The following is a 19,634-nucleotide window of genomic DNA, read 5'->3' as shown; positions in this document are numbered from 1 at the left end:
AGGATGTCACAAATGACTCATGCTTCTTATACTTATTATAATGTTGTCTGGGGTCACAAAGAGTTCACAAAGAAATAACTGATTATGAGCTTTATTGGCATCATTAGACTGCAAATTGGCAACACGTTATGAATAATGTCCAACAGGTAGAGACAGGAAGAAAAAGAGGCATCTTGTATGGCAATATTACAGGGGGGATTGCAGTGGGATCGCTACATCATTACACACCAGAGTCCACTCAGAGCATGAATATGGTTGTTTGGACCACCAGAGTTCAATTAAGAGCTTCCACACCAGCCTAAACAGGAAAACACACCAATTTGTTTTAACTGAACAAACTGAACCAGAACAATCAGGCAAATACCCAGCAGTTTGCTTTTTCCTCCATCCAGCATGTATCAGTAGAGCATTTCATATATTCTGCTTTGCCCCAGCAAATGAGTGGATATTCTGTGTTAACTTCATAGTTATGAAACATTGAAGCCAAGCCAGTGGTCCTCGGATCCAGCTTATTCCACATTCTCTAGGGTTATAGTGGTATTTTCTCTTTATATCATGTCTTGTAAGCCTGAAGCCTCAATGCCTTAGCATTAAGCTATGGAGTATTTTGGTCATGCCATTGTGTTTTATAGATGTATGGAAATCCAAGCCTATTTCAGTGTAGGCTACCACATGATATTAGTGGTGTGAAACAGATCAACATTCAAATACATTCAATTATCTTTGCTATGCACATTGGGATTAATCATTTATAATATGAGGTTGACTGCAACGAATTATTCCTCAGTTCCTGTGCCACTTCTGTCACAAGATATAGTGACTGGTTGGATATTATACAGGGAGATGGGTAGCTGTGAGAAAAGTGGGTGCAGTGCTTACCTGATTTAATATTATGCATAAAGGCGCCGGCAATGGGGATGCCAGTCTGATGTCTCTCATTAATTCTTCAGTTCAGTGGGCTGTGGACAGACACAGCAGATTGACAGGGGATGAGGAGACTTCACCACCGTTTCCTTAATGCTTTGAAATGGGAGTATAGTTTAGCTTTGATGCCTCCTATTGCTAAATGGCCATGCAACCCCCCCCCTCCCTCCCCCCAACACACACACACACCCTCCCTGCACCCATATCCCTACCCCCACATACACAGCCAGTCAGTCATCCCACTGTGAATACATGAATACTGTAAACTGTAGTGACATGGTAAATTATTATGTGTGCTATCAAGCCACAAAACATCAAAGTACTTTATGACTTCCTGCAAGTGTGAATATGGAGATCAGGAGGCTTGGTATGTTATAGTCTGAAGGCAGATGCGGTTGTAATCCAGGTGCAGCAATCAATGCATCTCCCATTTTATACTCCCATGTGTTCAATTAGCAATCATTTTCTTTATAATCACTCACAAATAGACTCCATGTTTTAGGGTCTAGTTGATTGCGCAGTATTGATTAGCAGTAGCACTTTACCACAAGGATGTTCCTGTGTTATGTATCTTGGATAAGACTTGTCTGCCTGCTCTCATGTATTCCTTGCCTGACTCTACTTATGTGCACGCAGGAAGAAATGTGTGGTGTCTGCAGGAAACAACACATTTTCTTCACAAAGAGTAGATTTTTATTTATTTTAATGCAAGGCGTGTAAGATGCAGACTTCAGTATCTAACACTACTGACTTCAAACTGAATCACTAAGAACTTCTGGGCTTTGTGTGGAGGAACACAATTTGACTGATATGGATTTTGCCAGGAAAGTTTTTGTATTTCCACAAGAGATAAGGTCATCAGCAACTGCCAAGTGTCCACTCATAATGGGGATTCCCTAAGCAAGACAATAAATAGACTCAATGTAAGGGGGACTGCATAGAATATTAAGAGTCTACAGCTACGCTAACAGCTCTGTGAGACTGTACTTAGGTGCTACTGAGCTTTGAGGTAAACATCAGCATGTTAAAATGCTCACAATGACAATTCCAAAATGTTAATGTTTAACAGGTAATATTCACCATGTCTGCCATCTTAGCATTATGAATGTCAGTTTTGCAGATATTTGGACATATTAAAATTTTGACTTAATGATGGCGCTTGATGAAAAATTGGGGGATCACCAAAGATACTAGGATTCATCCCTTGGGAAAAATGCATGTCTACACCAAATTTTGTGCCAATCCTTTAAGTAGATGTTGAGATATTTCACTAGATAAGTGATAACCTTTGCCTGCTAGTAGTTCTAGATTAAAAATAAGGGTATCACTAACGTCGTCATGGTCATTATCTATCAAATTACATGGCAGTCAACCAAGAAACACCCCCCCCCCCCCCCGCCCAGTGAACAAATACTGAGCTCGAAGCCTCTTCTTTGTGAAAAGCAGAAGTTTTGAGTTGAAAACATTTTATTGACAACACCTTGAAATGTGTTGGCCTTTAAAGGGTAGCCACATAATGTGAAACATTTATCAGATGGACCATAAAAATTTACAATAAATAGAAATAACAGTAAACAATATAAATATGAATCTATTTAACATTTTTAACATAATTCACACGTTTATGGTTTAAGGGTTTGGGGTTGACTTAAGGGTTCCAGTGATTCAATTAGCCAATATCGTAAGTTGAGGTAAAACTGTTTAAAAAAAAGCCTTCCAAGCTCATGAATAATATGAGCCTTTGAGAAGGCGCATTGATATTTTCAGTGCTTTTAATTGAGTGCTTTTAAGTTTTTCTGACAACTGACTCAAGTGACATTATAAACAAGATGAAAGGAGGGTGTTTTATGAGATGGAGGATGTGTTGTCCTCCTAGAATTGCACAAAGTTTCTCATTCCTCTCCATGCTGCTCTGGCATACAGTATGGGCTACAGTACAATCAAATAGCGTCACCACTCGACCTTGATGGTTTGGTGGTACAAACATGAATAGGAAATTACAATAAAATGTTAACAATACATCGACATTCAGTGTAAAAAGTCCCTTACAAAAATTACTGAGTTTACAAAGTGTGAAAAATATTGTATTTTCCCCATTATAAAAAATGCCACCTTGAACGAGGCAAGTGAAGTTGCTTCATATGCAATGAAACAGAAGAATGGAGAGTATGGAGACACAATACATAGTATACATGAAGTAATCAGGTTGGTTCATTACTTTTGCTTGGATCTATCTAAACCAACATGCTAACCAAACTCATCTGCCATCAGAATCCAGCGCATTACGAAAAGCCAATGTAAAAACACAGTAAAAAGTCATGTTTTGAATGGCTGAGCTCTTGTATATAGTCTGAGAATCATTTAAAGAGATTATCATTCTTCAAGTGGAGAGGAATGCTACAAGTCCTCAGCAGTGACATTTTTAAATTTCACAAACTGACACTTTTTTTTAAACAAAGCAGTAGTTCCTGAAACACAGGCTACCTGATATAAACGTGTACAGTACTTAAAAATATGCTGTACTGTATGCGTCCGCTAGACAGTCGTGACAGAAAGAAAGGCATTATGTACTTTTGAGCCCTCAGGAACTCTTGCCCCATGGCTCATCAACTCCTGGATGGTCATCCAGTTGTCCAGGATCTTTTTGTTACGTTTCTTCATCATCTTTTTGTGACTAAGCTCCAAGATGTTAATCTCCTTCCTGCCCTCAGCTCCACTAGCTGGTCCCTCCTTTAAACACTCAAGACGGCTCTTCTGCATGAACTCCCTCCTCTTCCTTTGCTCCCTGGCCCGTGCCAAGTGCTGCTTCCTCTCCTCTTTGCTCCAGTAGCGGCCCATCTTCATTTCACTCATAGCATCGTCATCTGTGGTCATGCCTCCACTCCTCTCCTCTCGGATTCGTAGCGCCCGCTCCCTCAGGATGCGGTCGCGAGCAGGCCTCCGGGCCACGTAGCGTGTGCCGTCAGCGCGAACCTTGACCTTCCACTCTAGACGGGGTTCCCCAGGGCGCCCGTTACGGTGCATGGGATCTCGACAGACACTGAGCAGACTCAGCTGGCTCTGGGAATACTCCAGGGATGAGTGCTGTTGTAGCAGTTGCATGTAGCTCTGAAACACACAAAATATTGTTAGCACAGAAATGCCTTACTCAAAGGCATATCAGCATTCAATTGACATCTCTTATTGATTATATCTACCTGAAGTTGCCTGGATCCTCCCTGGCCTTGATATGGGGTTGTTTGGTATGAAGAGGGATAGGGAAGCCCTCTTCTTGAATCTCTGGACCTCCCTTTTTTCTCACACCTCTCATCGTCTGCAGGTAGGGCAGGGTCCGACTCAGACCGGGAAGGGTTACTCTGGTCTGGGCTGCTGGAGATAACAGGGCCTGGGTCTGCTGGTCTGCCATGGCTGGGTGTGCCCTGTGGCTTGGGGATAGGGATGGGGCTGGAGGGTGCGGCTGAGGCCAGTCTGAGGTTTTTCTGGTTGGTGATGCTGATGTGTCTCTGCAGGGAGTGGTCAGGAGATCTCTCCATACCTAGCGGCGTTGACCGTGCACTCTCCGCAGTGTTGTAGGCACTGGAGCTGTCCTTCTCTCGGATCTTATCGCTGTCCGACCTCTCTGGGTGTTCGTGGATGTCGGCAAGCCTGCCGTGCCGCTTGTGTCCGTCCTTGGGGCTCCGTACTGGTGTGCAGGACGCGGGCTGTGAGGGGTCCAGCTGGTGGCTCTGGCGGAGCTGATGGGCCTGCATGATGCTCTGGCACTCCAGCTCAATGCTGCGCAGTTCCTCATTTAGCATCCTCAACTCCTGCTCCACCCCTCCCCCTCCTCCAACACCATCTATGGCATCTCCATCCCCCCCTCCTTGCTCTGTAAGGCTACACTCTATACTGTGTCGAATGGAGTACACCCCGCACTCGCCTCCATTCCGGATTTGACACTTGAGCTCCAGAAGTTGCTGGAAGCGATTCTCTAAACCTAGGATCCCACCTCCACTATTGCGAATACTCACTACACCTTCATGGCCCTGGCCTTTGGACAATGTCCTTTGACTCTGGGTGTCCTGTGGCATTACAGCCCCTCGCCTCGTGTGTGGATGATCTGCCCGCCATCTTTCTCTAAGGCAATGTGCTGGACTCCTCCTGTGGAGTCTGGCCAGCAGGGGCTGGTGCTCTGGACTGTCTGTACTACGTCCAAACCCACTGTCTTTGTCTTGATTGTTGGATGAACAGGTAGCAGTGTCTGTTGTCATCTCTTCTTCAGCTTGATTCTGATGAATGTAGAAAGATGAACAGTTAGCCCTCCTCAGGGGTAATTTCAGTCACTTGCACAAGCTTTTTATGTTTGTTACTCTTCATGATTTGGTTACACAGTAACTTGTGTAAGAGAGAATGATGATGAGATTACGTAAATCAAATGCTCTCACTATCCCTCACTTCCCCATTACCTTTTATTCCTCACTTTGTTCTGGTGCTTTCCTTTCTTTAGTCTTCTTTAGTCTTCCTTCCTTCTCTTTCCCTTGTATCCTTTTGCCTCTATTTGGACATGTTTGTCTCTCCTTTTGATTTCATTCTCTTAAGCTTATTCGCTCTTACCTCATCTTGCCTGTCAAAGTTATGTTCCTTCTGCTTCCTCCTCTCCTCCAGGATCTCCATCTTCAGTTCCTCCACAAGTTCCTGTTGTTCGTCATCAAGCCATACCTCCTCCTCCAGCTGAAATCACAACATCTTGTCAGAAACCTGTCTCCTCCTGTGTGTGAATTGTGTGTGTGTGTGTGTGCCCCTGGGGCCAGTTGCACCTGGTCTTAAGCTAAGTCAGTCATAACTTGGTGTTCTGAGTCTGACTTAATGGTTACGTCGGTTGCACCATCTACTGTGGGCTTAAGCCTTCTTCTTGCTAAGACTGGGTGTAAATCTTACGCCTAGTCAGGAGCAAGCATAAAGTCAAAATCTTTGCCTTGCTCAGGAGGTCTTTCCACTTTTTCCGTACATCATTTTCTGAACGAAGGTTGCCCAAGTCTGAACAATCATTTATGGCCTCCGTTATTTCTCTCCAAGTTGACTGCTTCGTTTTAATAGTTATTACATTGGACTGCTTGGCAGTCAGCATTATCTTGGTGCTGACTGTACAGCTCTATTAATTTTCTTGTCTCAATGTCCGTGAAATTACCTTTTCTTTTTCGTTGATCCTCCATAATGCTGCCACAAATTAGAAATGATTAGCTACAAATTAGCAAGACAGCGGGAGATTGTTAACAATGTATCCTAGCAATGCATGCTGCTAGGCAATAGCCATAGTCGCACATCACTAAGTCTGGGGGTAGTTAAGACAAAGCCTAAGTTTGGTTGGTGCAACCAACATAAAGTCCATTCAAAAGACCGGTCTTAACAAAGACCAACTTAGCGGGTAGGAACGGGCTTAGTAAAGACCAGTTGGTGTAGCCCGTCCCAGACAATCACGCTTACAGTTGGAAGGAAGGAAAAAGGCACTTAGCAGGTAGCTGTTATTTGACATGACATAGGTTGTCAAGATAAGGCAGGGAGCCTGTGTGGGTGTACGTGTGTTTACCTGCATTTCTGGCCTTGTCACCAGTAGTATGATGCTCCTTGCATCTTCACTTGACAACAAGGCAACAGCCTTCTCTCTGTCTTGCACTTCACAGCCATTTATCTGTACATCAAAAACAAGTGTAAATGGTGATCTTTAGAAAATTGTACTCAATACCACATACCCAAGACAGGACTAAGACAGGAGCATAATACAACTAACCCTTGTTCCTATTTTGTAAGGTACACCTTGAGTAGTCACTCTGACACATTTTTCTCTCTCTTCCTATTTGTCTGTTTTTCTCTCCCCATTAGTCTCTTTTTCTCACTTTTCTTAGATCTCTCCATCTGTCTCTGCCATTTGTCTTCCCTCTTTTCTGCCATCGCTTCCTCCAAATTCGCACAATCCATAGGAAAGGCATGGACAGGCTCCTCGCTCGGTAAGGTAAGGGGAGTCAATTGCGAGTGTGTAGTCCGACCTCACGAGAGTCTGCTCTCACCACACATCCAGACACACAATTAACTGTTCTTTGACAGGTGGCGTTCATCTTTTCCTCACTAGAGTAATGGGGCTGTCAGAAGGAGATAATAGGGCCAGGAGTACAGCAGGCCTTTCTCCTCACAACCATTCACAGAACTGGGAAACAAACACTATAGAGTGGCGGAGTACTCGGAGAGAGCCATATACAATAAATATGGAAAGATATAGTTGGTAAATCTTGTTCCTTCAGATTGGAAGCAAGTTGGAATGTTGCTTCATTTTTAAAAAATGTGCATTATGGTTTTCATCGTCTGTGGCTCAGAGGTAGAGCAGATTGTCCACTAATTGGAAGATCGGCAAGTTCGATCCCTGACTTCTCCAGTCTGCATGTTGAAGTGTCCTTGGGCAAGATACTGAACCCCAAATTGCTCCCGAAGGCTGTGCCATTGGTGTGTGAATGTGTGTGTGAATGAGCATTAGAAACTCCTCCTGATGAGCAGGTTGGTTCCTTGCATGGCAGCCTCTGCCATCAGTGTATGAATGTGTTTATTTAGCCATGGCTCACATAGACATTGCTCACATAATAGAAAATAATATTGAAGTATATCTAGCAAGAAAGAGCTTGCAACATGGAGAGCAGAAGACAAAGAATTACAGAAGACCACAATATTGAGGGCTGTGTACACATAGGGCTCTATGCAAAAGTTGCAAAAAAATATTTTTTATTATTTTCTGTTAATCTTGTTAGGGACAACACCTTTTGGTTGCATGCACAATGTTTGTAAATGATACACTGACAAACAAATTACACTTGCCAACATGTCAAGAACTAGAAAAGGCTGTTCAGATGCAGAATGATCTGTGAGTCATCAACACAACTTCCAGCCTATATAGCACTAGAAATTAGCTTTCAGGAAACAGCAATAGCCAGTTAGGAGGGAGGCGCTAATAGGCAGCAGGTGTTTTCAATGAACTCATCAGCTAGCTGAGTGAAGTCAGGAAGTCAGACCTGAAGGGCCATCTTAATAAATACATAGACAATATATATACACATTCCTATGCATATGCACACCCATATATAACTAAATAGCTGCATATACATGTTTAGATGAGCTGGATTACATAAATATCCTAGACATGGTTCACATAATAAAAAAATAATAATAAAGTATATTTAGCAAGAAAGAGCTGGCAACATGGAGAGCAGAAGACCACAGGGTTGAGGGTAATATCCACAAAAAGTTCTCTTGCTCTAGGCAAAAGTTACAAAAAGCAAATAAAAACAGACAACTCCTTTTTAAGACTTAATGAGCAGCTGTTCACCTTGGCTAAGCAAAGTCTGGAATTAAGAGTGCAAACGTCTCCACATTGTTATTTCAGTATTCCAATGGGAAAACAATGGGTACTGAAGCTATGTTGTATTTCTAGTAGAGTGAGTACAGATACAATCCAATGCCAGAAAAAAAAAGAAAATGTATGTATGTTTCAGAAAGTGTATGCAAGGTTACAACATTTACTGGCATTTGTTTCTGTTTTCACATTTATGCACAAGGCAAACACATGCAGACACCCCATATGCCCCACAGCCCTCTACAATAGGCACAGACTATGCTACTGTTATAGCTCTTGTAAGACTTAGAACGAGGGACATTTGTTAGAAAGAGAGCAATCCACAATCTGTGACCCCCATAGCTGTTTCTGCATAATGAGAAACAGAGCAAGACTGAGACAAAGAGCAGTGCTAGAGATGATGTAGTGCTTGGTGTGACTACGACTAAGGACTTTAATTTCCCTGGTAAAATGTGGTGATTAAATATACATATGCTTGTCCGGGTCTGAGGACACCAGCAGTTTAGCAGCCCTCTTAAAAGTCAGCCAAGTGAGCATAGATATCTATGAATATTTGTCCCTCACTGAAAAAAGAAACAGGAAATGTATGATTTTTCTTTCGGAATAAATGCTGGTGGCAGGGAGTATGTTAAGGGTTAAAAATAAATAACAAGGAGGCAGACATGGGAATGAATTCATAATATAAAGTGGTGTAAATGTACTTTGGTCACTGAGAAGAAACTACTCACCTGTAGAATACGATCTCCCTCCTTGATGCGTCCATCTCTTGCTGCTATACTGTTTGGCTCCACCTGCACAAAAGAAATGAAAATGGGAATTGACAGTGACATCTGGTCATTGTGTGTCTCTATATTCTCCAAAAGAGGAGATAACACTACTGATGCGATCACTCTCTCACTACTGTCCTCTCCTCTCTGCTGTCAGGTAAAAATAAGTTAGACATCTGCCTTTTCATGAAGATAAAGTGCAAGGTCTTTTTTTAATGATACAGTTGGGTTTTTATTAGTTCCATGGAGCTGGTATGTGTCAGTACTTCACATTCATCCTTACAGTAGTAGCTGGTGAAAGACGTTGACTGAGGTAACATGTAAGTCTTTGACATATAAGAAACATGAGTGAAAGACAATGAGAGACAGTAGGGGGAAAAAACAACTGAAGACATTAAAAGTCACAAATATTTATGGCAGAGACATGATTCTATTCTAGCTGAATGAATCAACACCTCATATTTTTCAAAATGTATCCCAGTGGATATGCACAGAAGCTGCAACAACACTACAATCCCTCAACAATCATTTGATAAACTTTGTTGTTCTTGCATTGAAGATCAAGAGAGATTGCAACATGTTGAAAAGAAAAAAAAATAACGCACTTCCCAAAGTTGCACCAATACTATCCATACATACATTTTAATGAGGTAAATTAGCATTTTTATCCATTTTATCAAACATACAAAAATAGATGCGCTTAGTTGGTGGGCGACTGTTTTCACAATCTGTTGAGGTTCAGCAGGTGCCCGTGTTGTTTGTGGTTTTAACATTCAGATCCCCCATGTGGTTCAAGAAGAACAGGTGAAAAACCAGAGGAATAGCAGAGAAAGAGTTTTATACTATACAAGTCATTTTTATAAAAGCTCATAGGAGCTAAATATACTGCATGTCTTTGTAATCCTGCTATTTATATCCGTATGGCTGCCTTGTAGTCCTCATAGCAGCCTTTACTTTTCACACCCTTGGTTTTGTGTTCATAATGGGATTGAAATTGCACCTGCAGTCAGACTACACATTTTTCTAATTCAGTTTGTAGTGCTTAAACCCCTCATAATTCTATCAATCACTGGGGTTTGTCTCACAAAGTGCAATAATTTGTTTTCATTTTGTCTCATGAACAATTTTGCAAGAGGAAGTATTTTTTCTCCGAGCTGCATATAAGTTGAATTTTAAAAGGAATCTGTAAAATGCTCCCTCTTTGTTTTGTGTGTTTGGTATTCAGACGGGGTGCAGTAGATGGGGAAAATATGTCATTTAACATACTGTGGAGGGGGGAAGAGAAGGTTGTCTCTCAGAGCTAATTAAAACCTTCAATTATAACAAGTTAAAAGGAGGAGGAATGAGGATGGCAGGACGGGAATCACATTTCAAACCCGACTTCCTCTTTGTCCATGCGTGGCTCATTCTCAGTTGATATTTCACTGGCAAATACTCAAACAGTTTTTTTCCTCTTCCTCCCCTAATTCAGTCTGAGTTGCTCTCTGCTCCAGTATGTAAAGATGGCAATTCAAATAGGATTTCATGCAATCTTTTAATAACTTCCTGCTCCAAAGGTAACTGATCATGGGACCATGAGTTAGATTTAACGCACAGCCTGCTTTGTTTCTGTTAGACCTCATTACACTCCAGTGCTTCTTCAAAGCGTAACATTTTTATTTTACAGTAGAGTAAACATGCATTTTTGGTCTGTAAACAAGTGAGGAGAAGATGAAACTGCCATCAAGTCCTAACATCAAAACAGTTAAATGTGTTAACGCAGTTTAACACAACTGTCCCTACCTGGCTGACATAGATGGCAGTGTCCTCCTCATCGTCAGTCCTGTAGCACAGCGTCAGGCCCAGCTTCTCCTGGCTGTTCTGCCTACACAGCTCCACCTCCTGTTAAATACATACAAACAAAATATTAGGTGTTAAACTAATGTTTTCCCATGGTACACCTGTTATGCGCTGAGTTTTTCCCCATGGACTGGATGGACTGTGTACCTCCCTCACTAACTGTTACTGTCATAGTGCATTCCCATCCCTAACATTGACAATGACTACATGCCACCAAACTCCTGAGAGAAATATTCAGCTATTTGACTGCTAAATGTTCCAATTAGCAGTTAGTTTGGTGCTGGGCAGGTAGTGCACAGTTTGTTTATCAGAGCTTTTACATTAAAACAGCTTCCTGCTGTGGTGGAAATGGGGTTGATGAGAACATTGATAGTGATTTTAAAAAAAAGTAAAAAGTTAAAAAGGTGCTTGCCATGAAAGCAAAACAATTAGCTAAAAGACGTTCATTTTCTGCAAAGCTGAGGGAAACAACATCTTTCCCATTACTCAGTCACTTTAAAAAAAAAAAATAATTAAAAATTAAAAATATTTATGAGTGCAGCTTTAAGGTTGGGTAAAAGATAAGCTTGGCACATTCATCTTAAACTTCTGTTACTTCAATGAAGACCAGAACAAAGCTGCTGCCCTCAAGAAGGCCATACTCGAAAGATTATAGTAAATAAAATGATCATGGATGAAGACTTCTAGTCGAGTGTGCACATTAACATAGACTGAGAAAATATTCAGTTCCAGATGGGTTTAGTCTCCTTTGAGTCTTGGTCTACTTGTTTGCCTACACACACACTTTGCTGCTCCAACTTCACTTAGATTTGGACCTAAGGCAACACAGCACAATGTAAAGTACAATAATGTAAGTAATAACAATAATAATAATAATACCCAAGGACACTTTACAGAAAAAGGAAAAAAAAAAAGAAAACTAAGCCGAGCTTAAATAATAAACAACTGAGAGGTTAACAGGTTAACTGTGGGCCAAAAGAATGAGTAAACAGGTAGGTTTTGAGGGCTGATTTGAAAGAGTCTAGGGTAGGACCTTTGCGTATTTCGGAGGGGAGAGAGTTCCAGAGGGTGGGGGCTGCCACGCTGAAAGCTCTGTCTCCAAAAGTGCATCGGCAGGTGCGGGGGATGGAGACCAGTCCTGAGTCCGAGGACCGCAGGCTTTGGGAAAGTGTACTCCTTACTGTTTTTTTTTTTTAACCTTGAATGTAAATAAAATATAGAAGCGCGTATACATACGCAAACACAAGGCCCAGCGTGAGCTCTGTACATCAATGAAATGAAAGGCTGTCAGTATCAAACTGAACCCAGCATGGGGCGACATACAGGGCAGGTCTTTGATGGCTATAGTGATGATATTTCACTCGCTGAGCCCCTCCCACAGGAGATTTCTCTAAATTTAGCCAGAGTCGCTACTGGCTCCTTTTGATCTCTGCTGTGTATAAAGGTAATCACATAAAGATAACTCCAGGGGTAATCTTTATTAACCCCATGCTGCCAAATTCATTTCAACGCTGTGAAGTCGTGAAAGAAGGAGTGTTGGATAGAACGTGGGGTAAAATGGGGATGTGGGTGGGGGGCAAGAATTAAGCCCCAGCCCCCTTTTTTTCTGTCATGGGAAACAACGATAGCAGAGATTGACAGGGGAAATAATTAATTTCTGTGGCATTTAACCCCCTGCAGACAGCCCTGACCTTCAAAGGTTGAGTGGTGCAAGGGGTTTATCATATGGTAACACCGTTCCCTAGTCTTGACTACCCACTCTCCTCACTAGTTCAGTACACTGGCTGATTTGTACAAACCCTGACAGGGAAATAACAGCTGCATGCAGTAGGATCAGACAGCACTAACACCTTTATGTCAGTGCACATTGGGTGGTGTGCTTGCCTTTAGTGGATTACTAGAGTCAGTTATCTTGGTGTGAAGCCCACTAGTGAATGGTTTCCAGATGTGTGGAGCTGTGGGTGCTGAAACTGCAAAGAGGCTCGATTAGTGATGATTGGATCATAATCTGTGCCACTATGGAGTTTAAATTATGGCACAGCAGTGACATCGGGCGTGCAATGCATTGTGACGACTGATGGGATTTATGTTAATTTACAGTATGTGGTAACACTTCTTCAAATGGGAAACACCACATTTACCAAATGTAACTAAGGCATATGAGAAATAAAGACACATTGAGTATAGGTGGCTTTCTGTCTTTTAGAGCCACATTAAACATCTGCTATACTATAGTATCATTTCATTCAGAACAAATGTGCCTAATGTTCATTGGTTCATTGTTTCCACATTGCAGATGATGACATCCTTTCAGCTGTCACTGTTTTCTAGCAAAGTTTTTTCAAGTGTAGTGATGATACTTAAGTTTAACATTTTTGCTTCTTACCTTTTTTTTGTTCAACTTGCCACCCCCCAGCCCTATCAGATAGGCTTACATGGTAGACGTTCAATGTACCCTTGAATAGATGGATAGCTTTATGGAGCTGTTTGATATTTCACAGTTGCTCTGGTGACTTTTTTACCCTGGAATTATGGGGCTTAGTGTCTTTTTCTTTTTTCAGTAGTCAGTCACATTTGCATTCATACTACACCATTTAGGGTGGCAGAAACTGGACGTTTCAACCATTTATCATTTTATCATAATCCTTTTTGTTGAATTTTTGATATGGCTGGATTTTGGCACTTAAAGATGTTACAAGTGACTCAGGTTCATGGGAAATCGACCGTATTTGATATTTTGTAGGTGATAATACAGTAAATATACTAAGAATCATCATCACACCAATTTGTAATCATATTTATGTGTTTATATGTGAATATTCTGTAAATTATCCAATTATTTTTATTTTGTCAACCTAGCTGGACTCCTCCACAATCTTTTCACGTACCTCCAGTAATTGCCGAAGCACCCCCTTGGGTACAAATACCCCTAGTTGGGGTATTACTACTCTATGCCAACCAATTTCTTAGCACATTAATACAAATTATTGTGTATTGGCAATAATGGTAGAGTCACTTATGAGTTTGTCACTTTATTTTATCTTTATCTAATTATATACTTGCACAGACAAAGCTCATTAAGACTCTTTATTCTTGTACCATCCTTTGCATACCAATATTTTTTTTACTGTTTGGGGTTTGAGGATTTAAAAAAAAAATCCAGCCTTTGATGGTTGGCACTCGTTGATGATCCATAATTAAGACATGTTTATTTTGACTAATTTGGCAAACAGATAACTGGCTGCTTTCTGGCCAACTGCTGCCACTTCATTAACCGCACTGTATGGTGTCCAAACAGAGCAGTCATTAGAATCTGCCTTTATTCAACATTACTTTGTCTGGGAAGTAGATAAATATCCATACTGTTGAGAACATTATTAACTCACATTTTCTTTAGAGTAGTTTTCATAACTTGGGGAACTGTGATTGTAATTGGACTGGTTTACTATTCTACTCTGAACTTTATTTTTTACCCTAAGAATCAAAGTGTCTCTAAATGTAACCAATGGCTCTGAAACTCAGTTTATATGTCTGCAGTTGTGCAATATTATTGTGTGGTACAGATTCGGCAGGAGTATTATGACAGCAGGAATACCCATGTGGACAATCAGTTTGAAGTGAAGCTAAACCTGTCAGTCAGAAGTAATGTTCCTGGGAATGGCAGCCTTATTCGGTTTCATCCAAGAGGAAAGCCATTCATGTTTCTGTTACAGTAGATACACATGGATGAACAGAGGTAATTGAGGACGGCTGATTTGGTGTGTGTACGTCTGGCAGGTGGGGGGTGGGAGTTTGTGTGTCTGTGTGTGTATGTTGTAAAGCTGACCTTGTTCTGATTCTACTGCTATTACCGCACACAAGCCCTCCACCCTCACCTCACCCTCAACACACACCCAGAGAATCTTTCATCCAGATGACACTGTAAGGTGGGCCACAGCTGGCAGCAGAGGAATCCTAATGACCCACAATGCAGTTCGCTGAACCAGGAAGTGCCTATTAAACCAAGGAGGACCACTGACGATAGCAAACATCACCCATCACTGTCACCTAGCATGACCTAGAGGTCCACTGTCTGACCGGAATAGTGCATCTGTTTCAATCGAGACACTTGTGGGTACACAGACCAGTGTCTCACAAGACACACACACATACACACATGCACGCAGCACATAATGTACTCTTTAGATCACACAGTGTCCTGGCTCACTTTTAGGGACATTTCCTCGACTTACACTCATTTCCTGGAGACTTACTCTAACCATAACCACGGCTTGCCAAACCTTAACCCTTACCCTTACCTTAACCTAACCCTAACCTTAGGCACTAACCCAAACATCAGCTTTCTCCCAATTATATTAGGGACACAGCTTTCGTCCCCAATTGGACAAGCCATCCCCAGTTAACCGGTCTTTAGTCTGAAATTTTTCTCTTAAAGTAACCTATGGCAGGCACACACTTCCAGAAACATCACCTGAGCTTCTTACTGACTTACCAGATTTAACAAAAAATCATCAGTTTGAAAAAAACAAACAAACTCCACTTTAAACAAAGTTTGGCATTATTCTTCACTGATATGACAAAATTCAATCCATATTTTTTTTATATGTCATTCAGCTGTAGATGGTTTCAAAAAGACAAGTAAAGTGTTAATAAAACTACTTTGAGTTGTTTGACATTGGAATAAACCACTTGAGATTTAATTTTTTGTTTGTTTTTACTTTTAGACCTAAGCAATAACTTTTACATTCTTTGACTAACACCCACTGTATCTTTCCTCTCCCTTTCATAGTAGTATGGCTACAAACAAGAAGGTATTCAACATATATCTTGAAATAACATAAATCTTGAAACTTATAATTATATCTTCAATACATTTGTGCATCTAATAAGGGACAATATGGAATTTCAAAACATGGTAATAAAATATATTAATTTAAAAAATGCTGGATTGGAAATAAGCACAAGTTATAATGTTCCACACTACCAATCTGGCCAAGTTTCCTATTTAGATCTGAGATTTTGCTGTATTGGTGATATACAATATTTTGAGTCCTGTCTACCAAAAATTGGAATGAGGTCTAGATTAAACTACTCATACACATACTATAAATGGCAAAATGATCCAACAATCGCAGCTAAATCCTGAATATTAGCCAACTTCATTAATCAATGCAAGGTCATTCAGTAACCTTGCTCTACCAAACTACTTTTTAGTCGTGCTAGCACCATTGCTCTAAGGATGGCAATGTTATTTGGTTGGTCAGTCGGTCCGCCACTTTGGTTCAGACTATAATACTGTGAGATGGATTGCCACAATATTTTGTACAGACGTTCATGGTTAACAGATATTCAATCCTACTGACTTTGGAGATTCACAGATTTTCCTTCTGGTAATACGATGAGGTTGACAATTTGGATTTTAAGCAAAATGTGTGAACAATTATTGGATGGACTGCCATGATGATGATGATTTGGTCCCCCTCGAGATAAATTGTAATCAGTTCGGCGATTCTTTAATTTTCCATCTGGTGCCATCATCAGGTCAAAATTTTAATTTCAATGTCTAATACTGTACTTTGGTTTATGACTGAATACCTGCAAAACTAATTCTCATTAGCCTTAGCGTAGACCTGCTTAACATCAGCATGTTAGCATTGTCTTTGCAAGTATGTTAATGTTAGCCTGCTTACATTAACATTTAGCTTAAACCATCACTGTGTCCAACAACCTCACCCAGCCTCTAGCCCTTGACTGTAAACTTTTAGTCTTGTCGATAACTATTGTGTATGTTATGGGTTGAATCCCCAACAAAGCCATTCTGATATCATCACTATCACTGTATTCGAATTTAGACGCCACGTGTCAGTTCCTCCACTGATTCAGTGAGTGCTTGCTTCTTCTACATAACATATTCACAATTTCTAATGAGCTTGAAATGGCAGTCTGTGAAGGCATGCAAATATTTCTGAAGGACAGTGCATGATGAAAGAGAAACTAACTGCCTGTGAATGAAACACTGGTAATTCAACAGAGAGGCCTTTCAGAGTGGGATTTTCTTTTGGTACTATTATATGAAGAATGGCCTTCCATCTTAAAACTCAGGGACTTTGCTATGCTACACTGAACAATATAAAGAGTAGGTGCTGCTTTCACAAGGGGCAGCCAATTTTCTTGTATATTGTGACACTGTAGGCAGTTTTTCTTGCATTGTTGTTTGTCTTGTGGATGTTATACATCAGGCTAGCCTTGGATTATCTCCTAGAATTGAATAATACTGTCACAACGTGTCCAACTGCGTCAATAGAAAAACGTAAACCTACTCAATGTAGTTACAATAGCTTGGAAATCTGAGGCCACAAACAGCCAAATGATCATTTTGATTCGTGCATGTCAGTATTACATGGAAGACATCTTTGTCAGCGCTCATTAAAAGAAAGCAAGAGTAAAGCACCAGAGGAAAGTTTGTAGAGTGTCCAAAATGCAAAAAGCTCATCCTCTCGGGACTGTAGATGTGATAAATTGATTTAAGGCCATTAGATATTGATATTTCTATTGATGTTGACACTACATAGGGAAGGACTAGGCAGGACTGGAGCTATGTTGACAGACCCTGAGATCATGCCTTCTGTCTTTATTCCAGAAATTTGGAGTTTTAGCAACTTGGAGGAAGTTTACATTTTTGCAATTTAAAAAAATTCACCTATGATGGGTATTTTTCCGGCACGTTACTGTGTTTTTAGCTTTGGTACTTTTAGATTTGACTTTTTAAGCCCCCAAAAATTAAGAATCCAGTATGTCTCCACAAGACTTTTATTCCTGCTGGTGGAGAGGCAACAACATTTTGACCTTCATATTTGGAAATAATCTATACAGAGGACAATAAAACAATAGAACTCTTTCCTGCATAAAAAAAATATAAAAAATGGAAATAATGCTCCATTACTCTGGACCAAAGTGCTGGATGGACAAACTGACTGGTCAAAAATATTTTGTTCTGTCCCAGTAATGAGTGCAGAACAGTATACTTATGCAGCAGAAAATCAGATTGATATAAAACTGTACCTCATACTCATACTCTTCAGTCCTCTCCACTTCTGCTGGGGTATTGGACAGGTACTCTGGACATTCATAAAATTCATGTTCCATGGTGTGGATCGAATGACAGCTACAAAGAAAAGAAAAGAGCAGTTACAATATGTTACCTGTACAACAAAGTTGTATCATTTTGTGGCAAGGGAAGTTACATGCTGTTGATGCTTATTCTGTATATGTGTCACATTTCTTAATAATAGTTATCTCATTTTGCTACAAAACTCCAAACAAGCAATGTAGACATCGACCATTCCCCCATTAAAGGCATGACCTCTTTAAATTGTCACCATGATAAGTACCTTGCTGTAATCACTGACCAAGACTGGCAGATTTGTAGTTTTATAGGACAAATTGATTTCATTTGCTGCCCAGCAAAGCCCTATAAATAGCCACAGAATAGACACAGCGCCAGAATGCCTGCTCTATCAGCCCATTGGCTTTTAATCGTCCAGCAAAAGCTCCCATTAAAGAAAATGGATGTAGCACACAGAAGCAATTATTGCATGCAGGTTTGGCTCTGCATAATGATATCACAGGGACATAGTACTTAGCTATGCTGGGGGTTTCCACACTATGATACAGCTGCTTTATAACTACCGTGAAATGAAGGAGAACAACCAAGCAGCTTTAGGGACGCTTCAGAGTAATGATTTTCAGCCTACTAGTGACAACAATTGGAAGTTTTTGCACCTTACCTGTCAGACAAAAGGAAAGGACAGATGTCAGGGACGGGTGGGGTCTCTGGCCGAAGCTTTGCCAGTGCCATGATGTGCTCGAAGGTGATATCCGTTTGCGTGCATACGTCCACCACACACACTTCCTGTGGTGTGCCACTGTGGTTGTGTGCTACAGCAGTCATGCCTCTGGTGGGGGTTCGCCGGATAACCTGGACAACAATGGGGTCTCGCCTAATGGCCTCCACCACTGCCTCATCATGTTCAACCTTGGAGAAGTCACGCCCGTTCACCTGGAGGAAGCAAACAGCAGATAGAGCCTCATCACGATTTGAGTATACTGCAATTGAAACGTTGCTTGTATCACTTGACAGAGATTTGGCAACTGAACTTTCACTTGGACATACTGTCTTCCATGATGTTATGGTGGAAAGATGCAAACCCTATTCTGTTCTGCAACATCTGAATTCCCTCATGTCAGTGACAAAATATACAATTAAATGTACTGTCACTAAGGAAGAAAAGAGACTAGTCAGTGGAAAGTGCAACAAGGCCTTGCACACTTATTAAAGATCACGGTGCCTTTTATTAACCTTCATTTTGCCAGGGACAATCTAGCAGACATGAATGCTCTTTTCAGCAACAACCTGTTCCACATTTACCCCTGGAAGCCTCACAGTACATCTCCACATCTCCACTGTTAGGCACTGAATAGCTTCCAGTAAAGCAACTACGAGTTAAGTGCCTCTATAAAGGGCACTTTTGCAGTAATTCACGATGGAGGGAGCACATTACATATTCTCCCTTTTTTTTAACCTACACAGTACACTTTCCAGGCAGGTTCAGACATTTTAACTGCTGACCAGCTCTTCACAAATGCGCTTCTCTAACCTTTAGGCTACTGACAAATTTATGGAGACTGTATAATGTACTAGAATACAGCTTTTGCTTAAGGAGGAAAAC

At 40.9% G+C, this 19,634-nt stretch overlaps 1 protein-coding gene across 1 annotated transcript in view; it reads right to left on the bottom strand.

Moving 5' to 3' along the window:
• Positions 1 to 2,379: 2,379 nt before the first annotated feature.
• The window catches only part of pdzrn4 (PDZ domain containing ring finger 4), a 37,803-nt gene continuing 20,548 nt past the window's right edge, over positions 2,380 to 19,634 (bottom strand). The window contains exons 2-9 of the mRNA XM_042404071.1: positions 18,693 to 19,081; positions 17,968 to 18,070; positions 10,849 to 10,947; positions 9,028 to 9,090; positions 6,491 to 6,592; positions 5,518 to 5,634; positions 4,122 to 5,192; positions 2,380 to 4,032 (exon numbers count right to left, since the gene is read on the bottom strand). Of these exons, the coding sequence (XP_042260005.1) occupies positions 3,460 to 4,032; positions 4,122 to 5,192; positions 5,518 to 5,634; positions 6,491 to 6,592; positions 9,028 to 9,090; positions 10,849 to 10,947; positions 17,968 to 18,070; positions 18,693 to 19,081 (2,517 nt within the window). The 3' untranslated portion in view covers positions 2,380 to 3,459. The remainder of the gene's footprint in view (positions 4,033 to 4,121; positions 5,193 to 5,517; positions 5,635 to 6,490; positions 6,593 to 9,027; positions 9,091 to 10,848; positions 10,948 to 17,967; positions 18,071 to 18,692; positions 19,082 to 19,634) is intronic.

This window comes from Thunnus maccoyii, chromosome 23, assembly GCF_910596095.1.
Source record: "Thunnus maccoyii chromosome 23, fThuMac1.1, whole genome shotgun sequence".
Classification (NCBI taxonomy): Eukaryota; Metazoa; Chordata; class Actinopteri; order Scombriformes; family Scombridae; genus Thunnus; species Thunnus maccoyii.
This window is presented reverse-complemented; position numbering and strand designations above follow the sequence as displayed.